This window comes from Azolla caroliniana, unplaced genomic scaffold (assembly GCF_043228905.1).
Source record: "Azolla caroliniana isolate FFs.n. ecotype wild unplaced genomic scaffold, voAzoCaro1.0.p SCAF_1, whole genome shotgun sequence".
NCBI lineage: Eukaryota > Viridiplantae > Streptophyta > Polypodiopsida > Salviniales > Salviniaceae > Azolla > Azolla caroliniana.
Window position 1 is genome coordinate 33,650,616 of NW_028230436.1, and position 20,948 is coordinate 33,671,563.

The following is a 20,948-nucleotide window of genomic DNA, read 5'->3' on the forward strand; positions in this document are numbered from 1 at the left end:
ATGGTAGCCATGTCAGCTGGCAAGCCATGGCCGGTATGACCACAAGCAGGCGATAAAAATCGATCTGCAGTAGAAGAAGGCAACGAATGGAAATAGAAAGAAAGTAAAAAAGAAAGAAAGAAGAAGAAGAAGAAGAAGACACGAAGCAGTCATATGACTCTGTTCGATTCTTTTTTAAGTTTCGTAAAGAAAAAAAAAGAGCAGCAGCAGCAGTGGTAGTAGTAGTGGTAGAAGAAGAAGAAGAAGAAGAGGAGGAAGAAAATGCAGATTAGACGAATCAGACGGGAATGGGTTTTTTTAATATCATAAACCTTAAACCCTAAACAGGAAGAAAAAGGCAGATTAGACGAATCAGACCGGAAGTGGTACATCATAAACCCTAAACCCTAACCATTGTGGTTACATAATAAACCCTAAACCTTAAACATTCTATGAATATTCAGGCCTTCTTGAAAGTTCAAAAGAAGGGTTTTCTTATTACAGGAGGAGTAAATAAGAGGGAGTATATTAGGAGTCTGAAGAGTGGGTGTGGTCCCGGTCTTGTCCGGATGGCGACGGCAGGGTCTGGAGTGGCAGCAATGAGGGAGCAGATGTTGGCAGGGAAGGTAATCCCGGATGTGGTAGGATCCATGTCTCCTGACATGCTCGACATGAGGGTCAAATACAAAGAGATGGAGGTGGCGAATGGTCTGGCGGTCCGGAGGGCACAAGCACGGATGAGGCCGCATGTGGAGCTCCATGGACCCTCTGCTGGGACTGATTTGGACCGATATGCCCTTATCATGGTCGACCCTGATGCCCCCTCCCCTTCCTCTCGCCCCTCGTTCCGTGGCTGCTTCCTCCACTGGCTCATCATCGATATCCCGGGGAGCATCCCTCCCTCCCAAGGTTACTCTCTCTTGCATACACACACACACACACTCTCTCTCTCTCTCTCTCTCTCTCTCTCTCTCTCGATGAATGGGTAAATACCCCATTTTTTTGTTGTAAACCAATTGTCTCATGGGTCAATTTTGGCTCTCTCGATGAATGGGTAAATACCCCATTTTTTTGTTGTAAACCAATTGTCACATGGGTCAATTTTGGCCTTAGAAGACGTTAATATATCTTTCTCTCTCTCTCTCTCTCCTTCTTGTCCCTAATTTCTTCTTTTCCTGTTTCTCTTACTGCTATGGTGAAGAGAGGTATTTCTTTTAATTATTTGGTAGCATAAGCTATGTATGGTTAGCACTAAAACTGAAAGTTCCAATAACATGGTAGTCATTGTCTCATTTTTTTCTTTTCTTTTTTGCGAGCTAATGATTCAGCTTGTTCTTTTTGGGCTCATTACTCACAGCGTTCTGTAAAGAACCTTGGCAACTTGTTTCTTTTCCCCTGTTTTTCTTTAATTTCAGTTGGCTTTTATCCTGACGCTTCCTTAATTTAGCTATATTTTGGTTTTTGCCTTTGACCCCTCAGGGAATGAATAGTTTCTTTTGTGCTCTTTTTACTTCTTGTCTGCTCCTTACTTAATATGGATTTTTATCAGAGATTTGGCAAGCTGGACGTGAAGTTGTGGCGTACATGGGACCTTCTCCCCCTGAAGGCCAGCATAGATATGTGTTTCTCCTCTTCAAGCATCAGGTTTTGTTTTTTGCTGCTAATGATATCTTCATTTTCGTGTTTAGAAGTGGATTGATTTGATTTTTACTCTTTTTTAACAATTAGAATGGGCAGAAGATATATTTGTATTCTATCTTTAGAACTGAATTGATATGGTTCTTCCTTTCCATAACTAGGGGAGTCCGCCATTCCAAGTCCATGGTGCTAGTAGTGACAATAGGAAGAATTTTCATGTGGAGAATTTCGCAAGATCTAATCACCTTGGAGATGCCGTTGGTGGTTGCTATTATACAGCATCGCCTCATGATGAACTTCAATACTCTGGTCAACAAGTTTAGATTATGATTAACATATCTTTAGTAGAGACAACTATTTACTGTCATTGTTCTTAGTGATACACTCTCGAAGAGGTATTAAAGGATAAGAACTTCATGTTTATAGGAGAGTATCTTTTGAATATGTATAAATTTGCACGGGGGTGTCATTGTACATATTGAGTAGTTTTGTTACTCCCAACCAAGAAGGTTTGTGTAAATATTTAACTGTAAATAAACATGTTGACATCATATGTGGATTATCTTAAGGAATGAATCATATTGCTCTTTATATTGTACAGAAGTGGTTCCTTACATAAAACTGTAAATAAAACATGTTGACAACAAATATAGATTATCATAAGGAATGCATCCTATTGCTCTTTATATTGTACAGAAGTGGATTCGTACATCGAGATATAAGCTCTTCAATAATTTTAAAGTGAATTTCTTTCTAGGATGAGCTTTATGTTGTGCAATATTGTGAATACTTGAATATGAACCCTAACCACTTGAAATGTTTGAAGGTTCTTTTACTTAACACACAAAGTGGAGTTACTGCAGAAATGTTTATAACGTAGAAATATTTATGCTGCCCAGACCATTGCCTACCTATGCGAACATGTGTTGGGTGCTCATGAGCCTGAATTGTGTTAGATATATTTTTGGGATTTTTTCTATTGGACCCTAAACCCACTTCTATTCATTGCTTTAGTAAATACTGAACATTTGTCATGCTATTGTTTTTGGACAACACATTATACTTGTGATGTATGGGAATGGTCAATGGATTGTATTTGCGCCCAAGTGTGAAATCTTTTGGTTGTTTTTTGCTTTGAAGTTTGAATCTCCATCTCGATGAAGGTGTTTCATTGTGGGCAATTTCAATAAACGAAATGCATTATAAAAAACATTAATTCCATTTGAATTGCTTTTTGAAGTAGGCCTACCATTCTTGCCTTAATGTGCTCTAGTTTGGAGTGCAAAAAAAGTGTTAAAAAAAGTACATACTCAACTACCATTAGCATGCAGTGCACTGACTCCTTTTTAACGTAGTAGTCTCTTTGTCGTCTAGAGCTTTTTAGTGCCTGGATCATAAATTTCTTATTGAAGAGTTGGAAAACATTTTAGAGGGCGGGAATATGGGAATGTGCACCAATCCAAATGGAATTCTAGAGATAGGCATATTGGACTGTGGGATAAGGGGCTATGCTTCTGAGGGTAATATAATCGATAAATGATGGATCTTTTGCTTGGGTGTGAGATGCAGTCATTGCCATACCACCACTATGCGAATATCTATGTGAGAGCTTCATCCAATAGGGGGTAGTATGTGAACTGGTCTTTTAAGCAAAACATTCAGTCCCATAGAATATACTAGAGAGAGGCAAATTGGAGTGTGGGGTCAGGATACTCTGGACACATTTTATTGTCACTTTACCACAAAAAAACCCCATATATTTACTTTATGAGTTTGGTGGCAAATTAGGTATAATTCTCCTTTTGATGAAAGGTATAATGTGCAAGTTAAAGCCAAATGCCATCTTGTTTGTTTGACATAAACCAAAAGTATTGATGATACATGAGTAATATCTAATGCAACAGGTTGATACTTCATGTCAATCAAAATATATGTTATTATCATCCGTTGCCATTCTTTGTCCCTCTTCCACTTAAAACTTGAATTTTATGGTCCTTGAGCCTCACAAGTTGCTCAAGCTTCATTATTTTGGCTTCCAGCAACTGCAAGGAAGGTGATGTCCAAATATAAGCATTAGATGTAGACAGATTCTTCTAACAGTTTATTTTCTCTTTTCTTACTTGTATGTATATCATTAAAACCTATCATTGTTCTTCACAACCATTTTGTAAAATTAAACAATTAGTTTACCTCGACCGTTTCCATGAGTTCCTTAATTTGGGCCTCTTGCTGCTGTTCTTTTTGTATACTCCTCTCTTGTATGCTTTCTAAGTTGGGTTCTTGAGAACATTGCAAAGGGTTCTATAAAAATAACAAATCTCACATGGACGAAAAGGGAAAAGTTCTATTTCTCACCAAAATGATTAGAAAATTTTAAATGTATCTCACCTCTGTGCTTTTGGATGCTTGTAGTGAACTTAAACTACAAAGGCAAAATAAAAAAATCAGTTGGTTTAATAGAGGAATACGACAAAAGCTACTTAACTGTTATTTTACTTCTTATGAGGAGACGTGTTTCTTGGGGGAGAAGCTCGCGAGTAACTTGCACTTTGAAATTCAAATGGCATTGGATTCTGTTTCATCGGAGAACCTAACCCAGTTTGCAACCAAAATATAGGTTATAACTTATCAATATAGACAGCATAGTTAAGTGTTTTTTGAGAAACTTGGGTTCAAAATTTAACCCCACAAACATCATTTCTTTCTGTAATATATATAATGCAAACATTAGAGATAACAAAATTGATTGATCAATCAACTATCCCATTATTTCGTTGGAGACTACAAATTCGTTTTCAATAGTGGAAGTCTCCAACAAAATTGATTGATCAATCAACTATCCCATCAATTTTGTTGGAGACTACAAATTCGTTATATGACCCTCTTAGAATTAAAAGATGTCAGTTTCATGCAAATACCACATGAATTTCAACAAAATCTACAGAGAGAAATTTCATTATTTGAGCTCCAAATTTGCATCTTCAATCATCTCACGTGAGATTGAGACCAATTATATTATTGATTCATTCATTCATTCATTGTTTGAGCTCCACAGTGTAGCATTTGATGGTCCCACAATTGATTGAGATCAATTCCATTATTTACTCATTCATGTATTGATTTTAATCAGTGAGCGCCACGGTTGTACGTTCAATAGTGGAAGTCTCCAAAAACGAATTTGTGGTCTCCAACAAAATTGATGGGATAGTTGATTGATCAATCAATTTTGTTATCAATCAACTATCCCATCATTAGTGATCAATCAATTTTGTTGGAGACTTCCAATATCCTATCAATTTTGTTATCCCATCATTTCAATAGTGGAAGTCTCCAAAAAAATTGATTGATCAATCAGTCACTAATTTCACTTTCTTGTTCGATGACATTGTAGAATGTGATCTCACCTACTAGTATCCAATAAAAGAAAGCAGCCACACTAGCCAGTCACTAATTTGACTTTTGATTTGATGACATTGTAGAATGTAATCTCAACTACTAATATCCTATAAAAAAAACCAGCCATACTAGCCAGATACAGCCATCACCTGAGATAGAAGCAAGTAGGAGAATCAAGGTACCAAAGAGAATACAATTACAAAGTTGTGGGGAAGATATAAGAACTCTATGTCAGTCTGATCAATTATTTGGAGACATTATTTTTGTAAGGATTCCTCAAAACTGATACTAAAATCACGCTCTAAAAAAATGATCACGCACTGTCCTCCAGAACTAAATTATTCATGGCCACATATATAACATATGCAGAGATATATACATACAGAGTAATTTTAGCACACTTGATGGGAAATTTTCAATTGTTTGATTAAAAATCCAGCCATTTTTTCATTTAAGAATATAGAAAAAAGAGTTTTGGAGCTTCAAATCACTTGAAATTTCCATTTAGGACATGATTGGTCAACGTATGTCAAGAATGGGAAAGGGCTTGTGTAACTCTTCACTGATGAACATAACCAGATAAGCTAAGAAAAACCTGTTGAATTTTCCATGTCTTCTTTGAAGCTCTCTTTATAACCTTTACTAGGGTTTGGATTGTGCTTAGCAATCTGTAAAAAAGATGTGGTTTAAGATACCTAAAAAAATGTGAAAGCAATGAGTTTACCAATAGAAAGAAAATAAGAGAGTAAACCAATGTAAATACCTTGTACTTCATTAGTTTCAAAACCCTTTCTATGGCCATATGTTCAGAATTTACAACCGCATCAATGTCTTCTTTTGATAGTGAGAAATTTAGGCGGCGGAACACCTTAACTGCCCAAAGACTCGCATATAAACCATGTGAGAAAGTAATATTAGAAACATAATAAAACTTAATAGATTTTACATGCATATATACACATTTCTATGCATGAATATATATTTATGTGTGTAAATATAAATTTGTGGTTTGCGAATGTGAATAGGGAAGTTCCAAAACATCATACTGTTGAGGGTATTCCAGTTATATATCTTTTGTGACAAGCTATTTGCTGGACTATAATTATGTACATCAATAAGTTTGGGGCAGTAATTGGCAACGACTTCTGCAGCAAGAACTGTGATACAGAAAAAAGTTGAAAGTAAAAAACCATTTTTAAAGTATCTGGAGTTGGACATGAAGAATCAAACATACAAAAACTGAAAAACTGTGTCTATATATATATAATGTTAACCATCACCTCCATCACTGAAATCTCTTGCAATGTTCCGCTTTGGTCTTGATAAAGGTATGCTGTCAACCTGCAAATGACCATATTTTTAGTTATAAGAACTCTAGTAACAGCACAAACAAACTCACAAAATCTCTAGAACTACATTCAGACATTGGAATACATGTATGATATGTGTGTGTGTATCAATGACTGTTTGTTTAGCTCCTAAGAACTCTAGCAAGCTTGAACACATGCGCACACAAAGTTTAAACCCAAAATTGGAGTAAATAAGGGTTAACTTTTGACCCTATTACATTCTTCATTGGGGTAAATGCATAATACATATAATGACTGTATTTCATTTCATTCAAAAGAAACTCTGGCAAGCTCAAATAAATGCACCCTTGCAACAGCTTTGACATTCATCAGCCATGAAATGAGACAAGCTCGGTCATGCATTGCACATGATTTTTTGCTGTTTTATTTTCAGAGCGTGGTATAATTAGAATTCGAATTTTTATCGTCCATAAAGAGGCCAATTTTTCTTGTCATGTGAAGAGAGATAACACTATCAAACTTCACTTCACTCTTTCATCTCTCTCATACATACATGCATATATCCACAGACTCCTTCATACATAAACATACAGGAATACAAACATATACATAGACATACCCAGGAGTAGAGGCTTGAAAGCTCATCATTAGAAACATCCATGGTGATGATGACTCATCCGAGCACGATACTACCCAAAGACCTCTGGTTTACACAATGTTGGAGACTTGAAAAGCAGGAATAGAGAACCGATTTTCTTTTTCACACAGAAAAGAAGAAACTTATCATGATGGGGTGGGGGCTTCTTCTGATGACGAAGGAGTCTTTCCACCGAAACTAATTCAGAGGTCCACACTTATTTCTTTCTTCCTGCACTGTCCTTCTTTCAATGTCTGTGTTTTTCCTTTCCTTCAGGTATTAGCAGAGAAATTCAGAGAATGAAAGGGAACTTGCGCTCTAGCCTTGCTCTGTTCTGATCTGCTCTGTTCTGTTCTGTTCTGTCTCTGGTAACTGTTTGTTGGGAACCGAAAAATGGAAGTCATGGGAATCTGATTTTGTTTTCCCCTTTCTATTTTAGCGCAATTTACAGAAGTAGGCCTCTTTCTCTTCTACTAATAATGAGCTTTCTATTTTTTTTCTACATCTATGTCACTATGAATTCAATGGAGATACATACGTATGTACGTACACACGCGCGCACGTACGTACGTATGTATGCATGTATGCATGAGTGTGTATGAGCGCGGAGTGACGCATGTACATATATGTATATGCATTTGCTTTGTCAGCTCTTCATCCCATGAGCTTAACCTTAAATTGTGCACATGCCCAATTGTCCCTTCTTTGTATATATATACATATGTGCAGAGATTATAGATATTCATTTATATTAATTAAGATGCATGTTTTGCTAATCGCAAGATTTCGTTATTAGCTGCTCTTTGCTTCAACAAATGTGTATCCGGATTGAGATTGTTTCGATGCTTAATTTACTAGTCAAGTTAGTTAAGGTTATTAGGTTTATTTAAGCAAATGTTAGTCTGTTGTTTTTTCTAGGCTTGATCTTAAATATGACTACGCGTTTCATTTTGAGGTGAAAACTCAAACTATTAGAACAAACCAATGAGTACATATATATATATATATATATATATATATATTCATGTTTAGACTTAAAATGTTTAACGAGAGTGTCTCTTTTGAGGCATATAAAAAATAGAAACCTTGAATGAGGGAAATTTAAAAAATAAATTAAGATGCTTGCAATAGCCACAACGCACAATTTTTGAATCGTGTAAGGAATTGTTGGGAAAACTGATCCCTCCAAATGGGAAGAAGGCGAGTCGGATGGAGTTGATTGAGTACCGATCAGTGAGATAAGCCAAATCAGTGGATAGCCAACTCGGCCGAGGCTGAAAAATCGACTAATCGAAAAATCAAATAATAATCGATTTGGCTAAGAGCTGAATCGGCCGAAGCCGACTCCAGGCTACATTTGTAAATAGTCATATATGAACATGAGTATAAATGTGCTTAGAGCAAGTAGTTAGATTATGATTATGATTGTTGTTGAAAAGTTACAGGTTGTAGTTGCCTCTGTAACTAGCATGTGTGTGTGTGTGTGAGAGAGAGAGAGAGAGTTGTAACTCTATAATCACCTGTAGACGAAGAGAAGCTCAAGGTTGCTACCTTAGAGTCTTCTGTGTATCCCTCTCACATATAGTGATTTCTTGGAGTTTGTGGACTCCTGTGGTTTTTCTCCCTTTCGGGTTTCCACGTAAAATACTTGTGTCTCTGTACTTTTGTCATTTTTCTGTTTTGGTTTGTTTTTTTTTTACTTGGTATCCCGTTGTGGCCCGTCTCTCTTATATTCAAATGGAATATAGTTGATCGTTAGGGACCTTAAGATATGCAATTTCTTTTAATCATGTGTACTCACAAAAAATATCCATCAAACCAACCTATGAGCCGAAACACCATTGCCCAAGATTGCGAGCAATTTGTTTTAACCTGATGGTTGTTTATTGTCAGGTCCATAGCGAATTTTGAATCATGTAAGGAATATAATCTAACATTCGAGAGCTTGAGATATGCAATTTCTTTTAATTATGCTTACTCACAAAAAATATCCAAAAACATCTGTCAAAATCAACCTACATGCCAAATACCATTACCCAAGATTGTGAGCAATTTGTTTCAAGTAGATGGTTGTTTATTCTCAAGTCCTTAGCAAATGAAGTATTATTTCATCACATCCACATCTCCAATAGCGGAACAAGCTTCTGATCAACTTCCTTCACACTATTTAATTTACACAATATGATGCTCTTGACTTCATTCACAATGAGCCACTCTCAAACTTGCACCACAAATGTTAAAGGAGTTTTCTTGTTTAGTGAGCTTCAGAAGGGGTTTTTTGTGTGCACATGTACCTTTTTCCATTCTCTGTTTTTTATTGCTTTTTCCATTATGGTCTGCTTTAATTAATGATCATCAAATGGAACAAGGGATATAGAACTTACACACCACCCAGAAATTGCCATATCAAAGCAAAGATCATAATTCATATATCAATTTTACCATACATAATACTATATATATATAACGTGTATGTGTGTGTGGATAAGATATCATCATAACGCTAGTAATTCGTTAGACATTGGTCTGATGCTCTTGTTTGTACATCTAGAGAACAAGAGAACAAATTAACAATTTCCACAAAAATATTTGGTGGGTAAAATAAATCACAGTTTGTCCAAAGCCTAGTAGTTCCATGAAGTGGCCCAAACAACTGGAAAGAATAATAAAAATATCTGTATTTTAAGTTTGAAGAAAAGATCAACGTGATATAGTTGATAAAGTAAGATTTTTGGAAGTACATGTCTCTCTTCATCAAGAGGCACCATCAAGAGACCATAACTTTCTATCTCAACTCCTGTGTGTTTCGACAACTTCTTGCATAGCTTCTGACCTTACAAATGATACTTTCTTGTATTTATGCTTTTCTATATCCTTTTACTAACTGTCCCCCCTCTCATTCATTAAGTTGCTTGATACACAGTTTCCCAAAAATCGGAAAAAAGAGCTTCAAATCCTTTACTTCCTTTTTTCTTAAAGCTCCCTTCCTTACTTTTGGTTTACCAGACATCACGAAGATACCTCCCAGATGTCTGCATTTGCTTTACTATTGCTTCAGCCTTTGTGCTAGAAACAGACTCCTGCATAAGTCATTTTATATAGGAGGGACAAAAATTCAGTGTTTGCCAAATAAATAAAAATAAAGAATTACATATATTTAATTTCTTAAAAATATATCCATTAACAATTCTCTCCGAAATTTTCAAGATAACTGTACCTTTAATGGTTTCAGAATTATAAGGTTGAGTCAACTGTATGTAAAGTAAAAAGGAGGTGATAAAACTATCAAATGCCAGGTATTACCTGTTCTTGGATAATTGTATGTAGAGTTCGGTGCACATCCCTAGCCATGCCCTTTGCATCTCCACAGACATACAAATAGCCACCATTAGAGAGCAAACTCCAAATAGTACTTGCCTGCAAGTCCATGAGGCATTGCTTAAAAAAAGAAACATTACATCAATGCATATAAAACATACCTATGATATAAGTCAAATCTTTACCTGCTCAACCATCTTATGCTGCACATACTCTTTTGTTGGACCCTCTCTGGAGAAGGCAACAGATAGCTCTGAAATTACACCGCTCTCCAGGAAAGACTTCAGCTCGTCTTCGTAGATATAATCCTACATCACATCAAGGCTCATTTTTCCTATTTCACCCAAGGAATTTGTAAAGCCATTTTCCAGCACATTTCACTGATTCAAACCTTACCAATTTACGATTCCTGCAGCCAAAAAAGAGCAATGCACGTCCTAAAGTCTCTCCACTTTCTTTCAGATTTGCTCTCTCCTACATGAATATTACCAAGCTTAACATGAGAACCGTTAAACCACTGGGTTTCCATACACGAAATACTAAATAAGATAATAAATAGTACCTGCAAAAAACCCCTAAATGGCGCTAGACCAGTGCCAGGTCCAATCATAATTATTGGAACAGATGGGTCTTCAGGAAGTTTAAAATTAGATTGCCTTACAAAAATTGGGGCCCAGCTTGAACCCGGCACAGCATTCTGTGAGGGAAACAAGTGATAAAATAAGCTTAAATATAATTTGTATGCAATAATTGGATGAGAGGCACGATTCCCTGCTGTGTTTTGGTGGGTTCAACAAAATTAAACAATCAAAATGCCTTCACCAAAAATCATTAGTCAGTGCTTGTCCATGGGTCAATATACATAAGTAACTAGACAAGCATTCACAATGAATCTTCTCACATTAGAAGTGAGGTGAATGGAAATGCTAACCAAAAGTTCCAACCTACAAGCTTGATGCATAACAGGTAAAGCAAAAATGCAAGAACAAAGAAATTAGTAAGCCAAATGCAAATAATAATACTCATAAATTTGAGAGTAGTCACTTAACATCAATAACATTTCAAAAGCATGACAGGGTGGGGGGGGAGGGAGAGGGAGAGACAGAGACAGAGAGAATGTAGCACGTTGTATGGAAAAAAATGTTCGATATATGGAAGCCTGTTAGAACAATTTTAATGTCATATTACCTCTCAACTATGAAGGAAATACTTGTCACAATAACTAAAGAAGAAATCAACAAAACCTAATAATTATACAAGACTCCAGCTCAATTGACAGATCAACCACCTTACCTTCATCCAAGTTGAGCAAACACCTTGATGGAGCCGACCAGTGGGACTAACTCCATAAACTAGCGAGCATGTCACATGAATTCTATTTGAAGCAAACCTGTATTGAAGAGATTTTAAATACTTTGAAAAGACTTGTCTTTACTCAAGTGAGAATCAAAGTCACAATGTCATGCCTTGGAGAGGATGAAATAGAATAATAACGAGGCTGAAGACGAGCTGAAACAGCAGCAAAAAACACACCGAGCGGTGGCTTTGCTGAAGGAAACTCAGCCATCACTTCTAGAAGGCTCCTTTGGCTGGTAGTAATATAGCTATGATAATCATCCTGTAGATAGTTTTAATATAGGAATGGTGATTCACATTAATAAGACATGCTATAACGTCACTCATGAAAAAACCAAAGTTGAAGACCAAACCTTGCCAAGTGGAGATGCCAAAAACTTCAACCTGTCCTGTTCAGCAGGATCTTTAGCATGTGCTGCAAGTGCACCAATTGCAATCTGATAATAATAATAATAATAATAATAATAATAATAATGGGAATCAGAAACTATTTTACCAGAAAAGAAGCCACTGACAGATCATCAAAAGATTTCTAATACCTTCCGTGGTGGAGAAAGAATATCTGCATATCGCATGAGAGCGGTTCTCAAATCACATGGACAAGGAAATGGTGGTTGCAAAGAGCTCCCACCAATTGGTGAACCATCCTCAGCTTCAACATGCAAGGAGAATTTGGTGTCTAAACTATATCCTAGCAACCTAGCAGCTTCCTCAACATTTTCTAATGTATTCTCCGCATACACCCCAACATGATCCCCAGTAGTATACCTAAACGTATCAAAATTTAGACCACATTTCTCTAAAACATAGAGAAAGTAAAAATGGAGATTGAACCCACATTATTCCTGTGTTAGCAATGTCGAATTCGAGATGAATACATGATCGGTCTGATTCAGGAGAATGCAATTCCCTACGCACCGCCACTTTTGCCCTGTGGAAACAGAGAAATCAACCATGAGTTAATCCATAGTTTTGCATTTCACAGAGAAGTCAGCCTGAGAAGAAAGTCACATACTTGCACGGGTGAGTAGCATCATGAACAGCGTGCCCATTCATCTTGGCTTCATAGGCTTCTTCATGTACTTTTACATCCTTGTCATGAATGACAACACGATACTCTAGGATTGCTGCAGTATAAGGTGTGGTAACAGCTGGAGCTGCATCATTCTCACTAATTAATAAAGGATCCAAAGTAGCCCACAGTTGCTCCCGCCTGCAATAGTGAGTACAAAAGGATTAGAACTTAATGTATCCATCCATATAGTTTTCAGGTATATCGACAAACCAGACAGGCAAAGAACATAAATAATGTTTCTATACGTTAAATGACTAGTAAAGAACATCACAAAATGAGATAAAGATATGAAAGTGATAAAAACGAAATAGGACATACATTACACAACAAAAAGTACTAGGACCTAACATAAACAAGACATCATATACTGGGAAATATAAGGCAGTGCTATTTATCGGTTGCTTATATATCAATGTTGACAAATACGAATTGCTAGAAAGCGGAATTAGTAGCATACATTATAAAACCAGTTTAAAGAGTAAAACATCACCTAGTTTTAGAAAATTCAAAGTTAAAAAAACAGCTAAATCTAGTAATCCATCGAAAAAGGAGTGACTTATAGCTCCATTATTTTACCCTCAAATTTAAACATGGGATTAGACTTAATCTCAATATGCATTGCTAAAAACATCAGTCAGAGGACCCAGAGATATCAAGGGCTCATAATTTGAGAACAGAATTGCCTTTTTTTTAGATATTAAAAATATAGAGTGTTATGACCAAATTACATACCAAGCAGCAAAATCATCTTCTATGCATTGATCATCATCCCCAAGTCCACATGGAACTAACTGATTGGCACCTGTGTAATGTCAACCATTGTTAACAGCAGATATGAAAAGGTGTACACACTGCAAAATTTCAGATGGCACAAAAAATGACCTTGTTCTTTGAAAGCCTCATCAACCTTTCTGGCAACCTACAAGTTAAATAATAGAGATGAATTATTCACAGATAATTAAGAAGATAAAACATTATATGCGAAATTGTGGCCACTCAACATTCTACAATAGCCTCTATTTCCAGATATTTACTACAATTTTACATCTAGCATAGTTAATTATAAAGTTCAGTTGGGACTTACCCAATTAACTGCCCTCACTTTTTTCTCCTTTTTTGTTTTATTTTGGGGGGGGAAGGGGAGGAGGGGAGGGCATTTATGGAGGCTTACAATTCAGTGGCACCGGCCATTCAATAATTTTTTACTATTGGTTACTTCTACGAAACACACACAGTATATCCTGATAGTCTACAGACTGGATTGTTGATTTTGTAGCTACTGTCCACATGACACCCATGTAGGATTTGTTTATTAATCCCTCCCGAGGATATCAGAAAATCAATCAGCTGTAGGCTCTGGATATTCTTATATACGTCATCAACCTATTATCTGGTACAGCTCTCAACATACTCAGAGCTCAAGTTGTCTTTGCGGTTGTTAAAGTGACTGTGTCTGTCTGCTGCCGGTGCAGGTTTGCCACATAGTGCTAATTCATGACTATGTTAATTCATTGTAGCACTTCTTCCTGTTTATAGCATTCTCAGTTTGTTTGTTTACACTATAATATGTTGCTGCAAGTAGCAAAAGACTCCATCACAGATGGTGCAAACGGGGAAGTATCCAGCTTATTGATTGGGGAATCGACATGAATGCAGAGTAAGCCACAGCCTATATAACCAGCTTTCACCCACCTAATTTTTCCCTTTTCTCTGTTCATTTGAGCCCATTTCCCACGACCTACACACAAGCCTTCTCAACATCTTGCAGGTTTCTCATAGCCTTGTACTCTTTTCTTTCGGATTATTAGGAGGCTAATTCTCTTTTATGTTGCGCCATTTCTTACTTGCACTGTAATTTATAAAATAAAGGAGGCATCTGATATTACCTCATTGAAGTGTTCATATTGTCTATTCCCAAGACCAAATACAGCATAGCTCAGGTTTGACAACCAATTCTCCCGCGCTTCTGTACCCTGTATCAAAATCAGGAATCACTTCGCGTGAATAGAATGCCAGAAAATATGGATCAAATGAAACTAGGTTAGACATGAACAGCATACCTCGACAAACCACTTATAAAACCTTGCTGCATTATCAGTTGGCTCACCATCTCCATAGCTGCACAAAGAAACTGCAATTCATTTCCATAGCATATGCATAAAGCTATCATTTCCAGACAGCAAGATATGTATGTATTACAGACTTACGTGGCAAGCATGAAGAGAGCAAGGGATTCCTTCTTAAATTTAGCCTCATATTCGTCATCCTCCAATCCGTATTCATCCTTCATATGCATAGAAAGCCAATTATTAGTGTAAATATGCTTGAAACACCATATTCAGGCATACTCAAAACCATTGAGCGTCTAGCTTCCATATTGCTGACTCATTCTTATGAATTGGTTGTCCACGTAAATGAGGATGCTTCTAATGTTATTCTTACAATAACAAATTTAGCTAACAACACTAGCTGATCTTAGATAGGTTAACAATAAGCATAACGATAGCTGGTCTCAGATAGTAACTGGTGCAATGAATTCAGTGTTGATATCTTGTTACAAATAACGCAAATAGCAGGCTTACAAGATCAACCACCTTCTGAACGTGGTTAGTGAAACAAATTCAGTGTCAAACTTTTGCTCACAATAATACAACTACCAATGACTTACCAGATCAACCACCTTGAAGACAACCCTATTGTCATATCGGACCTTTCCTTCTTCAGCTAAAGCCTGCACAGAAAACAAACCAAAGAAATTTTCATTTGATCATTGCAATGATTGACCAAGAACTTCAATTCTTTTTTTCCGACATTCTTTGTGTTTTATCTGGATTTGCTGACCAATGTGCAAAATTTAAGTTTTCATCAAGGCTGATATGTAAAGAAGAGAATTGAGAGAAAGCATGAACACAAATATGAAAAAGTTGGATTTGTTTACCACATGCAAAATTTGCGTTTTCATTGCGGCTTACAGAAAAACGCACGTACACAGAGAAGAAGAAGAAGAAGAAGAAGTAAGGGCGGATTCATACCTTAGCAAAACCTTCTGCTGTGCCGGTTTGAGTTCCAAAGAACACAGAGACCTTCTTCTTTGTTAGATCTTCAGGTTCAGCCTCAGGGGCGTGTAACGTGAGTTTCTTGGGAGCAACATTCTCCACAGCCTTCTTGGTGTGAGAGCCCCCTAAAAGCCTCCATAGAAAGAGAGCAGATGACAGCAAGAAGACCGCAGCAACTACAGGCAAGAAGAGCGGGCTTCCAGAGAGAGGAATCGGATTGGATGCTGTCATCGTTTGAGAAACTATTTTGGACCGATCGCCCCAAGAGATCTATAAAAATCTCTACTACTCAGAGAAATGGCTTTTTGCTGGATGCAAAAGATTAGCAAAAGAGATCGAATGAATTGCCTAGATAGAAATTTGTCGAAAAAATATGCCGCCAAAACTACTCTCCGAGCTATGCCTTCCTGCTGGAAGCAAACCTTTTAACAAAGTGTTTGAAACCGACTCTCAGGAATCGCTTTTGCTATATAAACAGATCGATTAGCAATGACTGAGGTCTTGAAGAAATATGTTGTCAAATCCTACTTCGGGTTAAGGCTTACGATCTGAGAAGTCCCCGGACGAAATCTGCAACCAAAACTCTGAGCTTTAATGCAATCACCGGTGGTAGAGCGCAGTACGCAGATAACTGTGAGATGTGGTGGCTTCCGGTCATACGGAATCCTTGTCGTTCCGAAAAACGAGAGATCGAGACAGAAACGGTGATGATGAGAGAGAGAGAGATTCACAGACTGCGAATAGATTTTGATGGAGATTGCGAGGTAGGAAGAACACATATAACCACGCTACAATCGTTTAATTATTAGAAAATTTTAACAATCAGAGTCTGCGGAGACTTATAAGGGAGGTCTGAATGAGATTGGAACTCTTACACGGATCAGAGAGAGAGAGAGAGAGAGAGAGAGTACCTCAGCTAGAAGAAGCGAGTTGCTGCGTAATTGCAGAGAGAGAGAGAGAGAGAGTTGGTGAAGGGATTTGAATATGTTTTCCTGAGAAACGACTCAGGAAAGCAGCAAAAAGTTCCTCCCTTCGCTCTCTTCTCTCTCTTCTCTCCTCTAAGACCAGAGAGAGAGAGAGAGAGAGAGAGAGTGTGTGTGTGTGTGTGTGTGTGTGTGTGTTAAGAAGCCAATAGTACACAGAGCTCTGTGTGGCTATGGCGCAGGAGACGATAAACAGACAGACAGACAGAGACAAACAGAGAGATGAAGAAGACAGCCAATCAGTGCAACCGGCAATAGGCGGTGCGGAGATGAACGCCAACCGCTTGCTTTCGGTAATCTTTTTGTCTGCTAGGCCACGTGGCACAATCCCCCTGGAGCCAGAAAGCAGAGTAATAAAGAAATAAAAAGCTCAGGCAACCGCCGGTAGCCGGTCTCCAATGCGACGGAGCCCGGCCTACTACTGTCTACGCCGGTCGGACGAGTGAAAGTAGATGTGTGGCCTCACTCTCGCGCACGTGGAGTCTCTCTCTCTCTCTCTCTCTCTCAGTATGGGTGTGTGTGTTATGTGAGAGGGGATGGGCGGATCGGTCCATGCCACGCCCGGCCGCCCGCCCGTAGTCATGGTTTCTTGTTCACTAGGTTTTCGGGTCCATTGCTTGAGGAAACCTGGCAAATCCGCACACACGTCCACCGCTCCCGGTACGAGCCAATACCCGACCCCTTTCTCTCCTCCCGGAGCCTTGTGTTGTCACTCCTCCATTTAACGTCATAGCTGGTCTAGGAATTGCTCGAATTCCGGGAAAAAAAAAAACTCGTCGAGAGTATGGACGAAACCTCAAGCCTAACATTGTGCCCCATGCCTTCGTCTTTGTGCTCGTTCTTTCTATCTAAAATCTATTTGTTAGTTGCGATATAAGTAAGATCAAAGGAATGACGGCTCACTCAGGAAGAGCCTAGTGTCGATGTATCACTATTAGTAGATAAATTTACTAAAATATGATTGGCATCACTTGGGAATTTAAAACATGTAGTTACGTATTTTAGAAAGATAAGAGATACACATGCTTTCTTCCCATAATTCTATGGGTTGTAGGTGTGCCATTAAGAAAAATGCATGAGTCATGTGTAGGTTTACACCCCCCCCCCCCCCATGTACTCACAAAAGAGACATTTCGGGAGTTAGGACAAAGCATATACACCTATGCACATTGTTTTGAACTCCCGATACATTGATTTATATGGGTGTTTCTTCTAGTTTTATTCTACACAATAACATTTTCAATTCGGTTTGATCACATATATGTAATGCGTGATGACGCATTATTGTTGAGAAGCATTGATAATGCAAGTGTCAAGCGTATGCATCATTTAGACGATTTCCACCCTTTTATTGGGAATGCAACCCTAACGATTACAATCTTCCTTTCAGGGAGATAATAATTTTCTCGAGTCATGGGACAATTGATAATAGATTTTACGAGACAAGGAGGTCCAAATGTTTGTGCTTGGGATATTCTCCTCTCTAATTTTCAACATTTTAACCATCATCGTGGAATTTCTCGTGCATTGAGAAACAATGGAGGCATTCATCTAACAACAATCTGACATATGTATTGTATTGTCAATATCCCACCTTGCTAGTGATGTGTCATCAAGAAGATATGTGCTACTTTCTCTCGAATTCCATGAGACCTTGAGGTGTGTAGTTATCAAAAATATTGTTTTAGTAAGAATGGGTTGGCAACCACATCATTGAAGTTGCTACTCCCATTGATTAATCCATGAGTAACATGCCTCCCATGCTAGATTTAATATAGTATGTTTAGAGAAGAATATTAATTTTGTTGTCCACATGTAATTACCAATAAATGTGTTTAACATTTTTCAAGTCTTTTAGGTTGTTTTTCCTTGATGATGAGATGAGACAATCATGGTTAATGTCATTGGCATAAATTTAGGAGAAGTCGATCACCAAGTCATGATGACTTTGGAAGAAGATATAAACGAAGATGAGGTGTAGTGTGTCTCTCCGCGTGTTTTGGATGACATGAGCCAATATTGGAGTGACATTACAAATGATTTTCTTAAGGCTTTTGTTGAGCAACACAAAGGTTCCCTTATGACATTATTTCTAGACTGCAAAGACTCAACAAAGAGGCTCAAATCATGGAATTTTGGTCTCATTAATCTTTTACCAAAAGTTATCTTTCTTGTATGTTGTGGCAGTAAAAACGAATATTGTAAATGGGTGGCTCGTATAAGTTTTTGCCAAAGTAATTGTAAATCAACTTCAAAATGTGTTGCCTTCTATTATCCACCCCATAAAGTATGGATTAATGTGAGCACATCCTTCGTATTATTTTGAATATGCATAAATAGTTGTGGTTTTTTCTAAGGAATCCAAATTATGTATGCCTCATATAGGTTTTGGTACACTTCCACGTTCAAGTTAGGTGTAATGTCAAATGCTTATGCTCGATTATGGATCAACAAGGGTGATACCATATATATTATCTCTATGACAACTATGCCCATTGTGCATGTTATTGCTACTCACCTAATCCTACGATACTTGATGGACTCAACCAAGTAATTGTTTATTCTACATTTTTAGAATATCATACTAACTATTGGGATGAGCTCTGAGTAACTACATCTTCAAGATTGAATCTTGATTCTACTCACCACCCATTAGAACCAAAGGTAAATTCCCCCGAAAACTCGATGCCAATTGTGGCATATTCTTGCAAATTTGTCAACAAGTTCCGTTTAATCAATCAAGATGCTCAAACCATTCAATCCAACCTTCATGAAAGTATTCATAGATGACTTTGTAGTGTTTGAGCAAGTTAGGAACAATTTAAGACACGTAACAAAATTTTGAGAAAAATGTCGTGTAGCTTGACTTGGTGCCATCCCTGTAAATACATGTATGTTATGTCTATGCGAAGTAGACATAAAATCTATAGAACAAGCCCACCATCTTATAGGCTGAGTTGATTTACCCTTGAAATATTGTTGAGTTATATAGTTTATTAGTAGATTTATAACTGCATAATCATCCCCCGATTTGCTAATGAACTTTTTCATTGGTAACCTTATACTCTCTCATATATACATAAAACATACACATATATCTTGTTCAATATATTCCCTACATAAATCTATACACATCTATTGTTCATTGTAGGGAGAATTGACCATGAACGATATTGCAACTGCATCACCAAACTCTAATTTAGTAATCCATGTGATCAAAAGGGGGTTGACAAATATGACAAGTTCTTGAAACATGATGACTCATTAGATTGGTTCACATTTGAGGATGGGCTCTTCCATGGGAATTGAAGCAACATTATCTTTGTTTTATGTCATTGTTTCAAATTCAAGTACTCAAAAACCTTGTTGAAGCTCTCCTCCACATTTCATCCTTCATTTGATGGCTAAATATAGTAGATAAATAAATTTCCTTAAAATTTCCTCCAATGCATGATAGGGCTTAATGTTGGTTTTTTTTAATCCTTTCTAGTGATTAAATTTTTGCTTTATTTTTCATCGCTTGGCCAAGTCATGGAAGGGTTATGTTTGGGTCATCATTGCTCATGGTTGTGTCACAAAATTCCTAGGATGACAACAAGTTCATCACCAAATTATTACATGATTGAGATAGTAACTAGCAACCATAGAAAGATATGCGCCTCTTTTCATTGGTTGATGCAACATAACATTATGATGGCATGCTTCATTCTTACTTGCACATAATACCTTGTTCTTTAATTTCATGTAAACAAGTATGTGTTCACTACAATGAGCAATAGCCACGACATACATCCACTTTTGGCTTACATAAGTCCATTGTCCCTAGGACTTAGGAGAACATCTTGTGTTGTGTGAATTAACAAAATATTCTTTAGTTATTCTATATTTTGTTCATACGTCTCTCTCATTGTTATGTGAAATGACAAAAATATAATAACGTGTTCTTAAGTTCTTATATTTTGTTCATTTGTCTCTCTCGTGCCCCCGACTATGGACCATGCCTTTGGGTATGCCATTATTGAAAAAAAATTGTTTAATATGAAAAAAACCCCACTCACATAAATTGTTTTTGACATTTTTCGTATGATTGGTTAAAGCTACTGTGCGTGTGCCTTTTATTTTATTACATTATTCTTCCACACGTCGCGTATACGTTGTTCAATGAGCTCCTTGCTTAGTAATAAATTAAAACACGTAAAG

The 20,948-nt window shown here is 37.2% G+C and overlaps 3 protein-coding genes across 3 annotated transcripts; 1 reads left to right on the forward strand and 2 right to left on the reverse strand.

Moving 5' to 3' along the window:
- The first annotated feature begins 511 nt into the window (after window positions 1–511).
- LOC147869953 (uncharacterized) lies at window positions 512–2,168 on the forward strand. The gene is made up of 3 exons (XM_087339609.1): window positions 512–888; window positions 1,529–1,623; window positions 1,779–2,168. The coding sequence occupies exons 1-3, from the start codon at window positions 549–551 to the stop codon at window positions 1,938–1,940; spliced, it is 597 nt and encodes a 198-aa protein (XP_087195735.1). The 5' UTR covers window positions 512–548; the 3' UTR covers window positions 1,941–2,168.
- A 1,198-nt stretch (window positions 2,169–3,366) lies between these two features.
- On the reverse strand, window positions 3,367–7,041 carry LOC147869954 (uncharacterized). Its single transcript, XM_087339616.1, has 9 exons — window positions 6,943–7,041; window positions 6,294–6,354; window positions 6,060–6,170; window positions 5,777–5,886; window positions 5,609–5,681; window positions 4,114–4,207; window positions 4,006–4,039; window positions 3,808–3,918; window positions 3,367–3,659 (listed from the first exon to the last, which is right to left on the reverse strand). Exons 1-9 carry the CDS (start codon window positions 6,982–6,984, stop codon window positions 3,558–3,560), a joined length of 738 nt encoding a protein of 245 aa, XP_087195742.1. The 5' UTR covers window positions 6,985–7,041; the 3' UTR covers window positions 3,367–3,557.
- Window positions 7,042–9,527: 2,486 nt separating this feature from the next.
- On the reverse strand, window positions 9,528–16,831 carry LOC147869955 (NADPH--cytochrome P450 reductase-like). Its single transcript, XM_087335253.1, has 19 exons — window positions 16,677–16,831; window positions 15,742–16,335; window positions 15,378–15,440; window positions 14,917–14,993; window positions 14,770–14,827; window positions 14,596–14,682; window positions 13,592–13,628; window positions 13,442–13,511; window positions 12,650–12,847; window positions 12,473–12,565; window positions 12,174–12,402; window positions 11,988–12,071; window positions 11,745–11,896; window positions 11,572–11,668; window positions 10,841–10,975; window positions 10,675–10,752; window positions 10,464–10,586; window positions 10,264–10,377; window positions 9,528–10,040 (listed from the first exon to the last, which is right to left on the reverse strand). The coding sequence occupies exons 2-19, from the start codon at window positions 15,994–15,996 to the stop codon at window positions 9,960–9,962; spliced, it is 2,031 nt and encodes a 676-aa protein (XP_087191379.1). The 5' UTR covers window positions 15,997–16,335; window positions 16,677–16,831; the 3' UTR covers window positions 9,528–9,959.
- Window positions 16,832–20,948: the final 4,117 nt, after the last annotated feature.

Excerpts from the sequence above, each read along its gene's own strand:
- LOC147869953 (XM_087339609.1), top strand. The coding sequence starts at position 549 with ATGGCGACGGCAGGGTCTGGAGTGGCAGCAATGAGGGAGCAGATGTTG. Across the intron at positions 889-1,528 it reads GAGCATCCCTCCCTCCCAAG|AGATTTGGCAAGCTGGACGT; the intron begins GTTACTCTCTCT and ends GATTTTTATCAG. Across the intron at positions 1,624-1,778 it reads TTCTCCTCTTCAAGCATCAG|GGGAGTCCGCCATTCCAAGT; the intron begins GTTTTGTTTTTT and ends TTCCATAACTAG.
- LOC147869954 (XM_087339616.1), bottom strand. The coding sequence starts at position 6,984 with ATGGATGTTTCTAATGATGAGCTTTCAAGCCTCTACTCCTGG. Across the intron at positions 6,355-6,942 it reads TTTCAAGCCTCTACTCCTGG|GTTGACAGCATACCTTTATC; the intron begins GTATGTCTATGT and ends GGTCATTTGCAG. Across the intron at positions 4,040-4,113 it reads AACACGTCTCCTCATAAGAA|TTTAAGTTCACTACAAGCAT; the intron begins GTAAAATAACAG and ends TTGCCTTTGTAG.
- LOC147869955 (XM_087335253.1), bottom strand. The coding sequence starts at position 15,996 with ATGACAGCATCCAATCCGATTCCTCTCTCTGGAAGCCCGCTCTTCTTG. Across the intron at positions 14,994-15,377 it reads TCTTCAAGGTGGTTGATCTG|GATGAATACGGATTGGAGGA; the intron begins GTAAGTCATTGG and ends ATGCATATGAAG. Across the intron at positions 10,041-10,263 it reads ATACAATTATCCAAGAACAG|GAGTCTGTTTCTAGCACAAA; the intron begins GTAATACCTGGC and ends TGACTTATGCAG.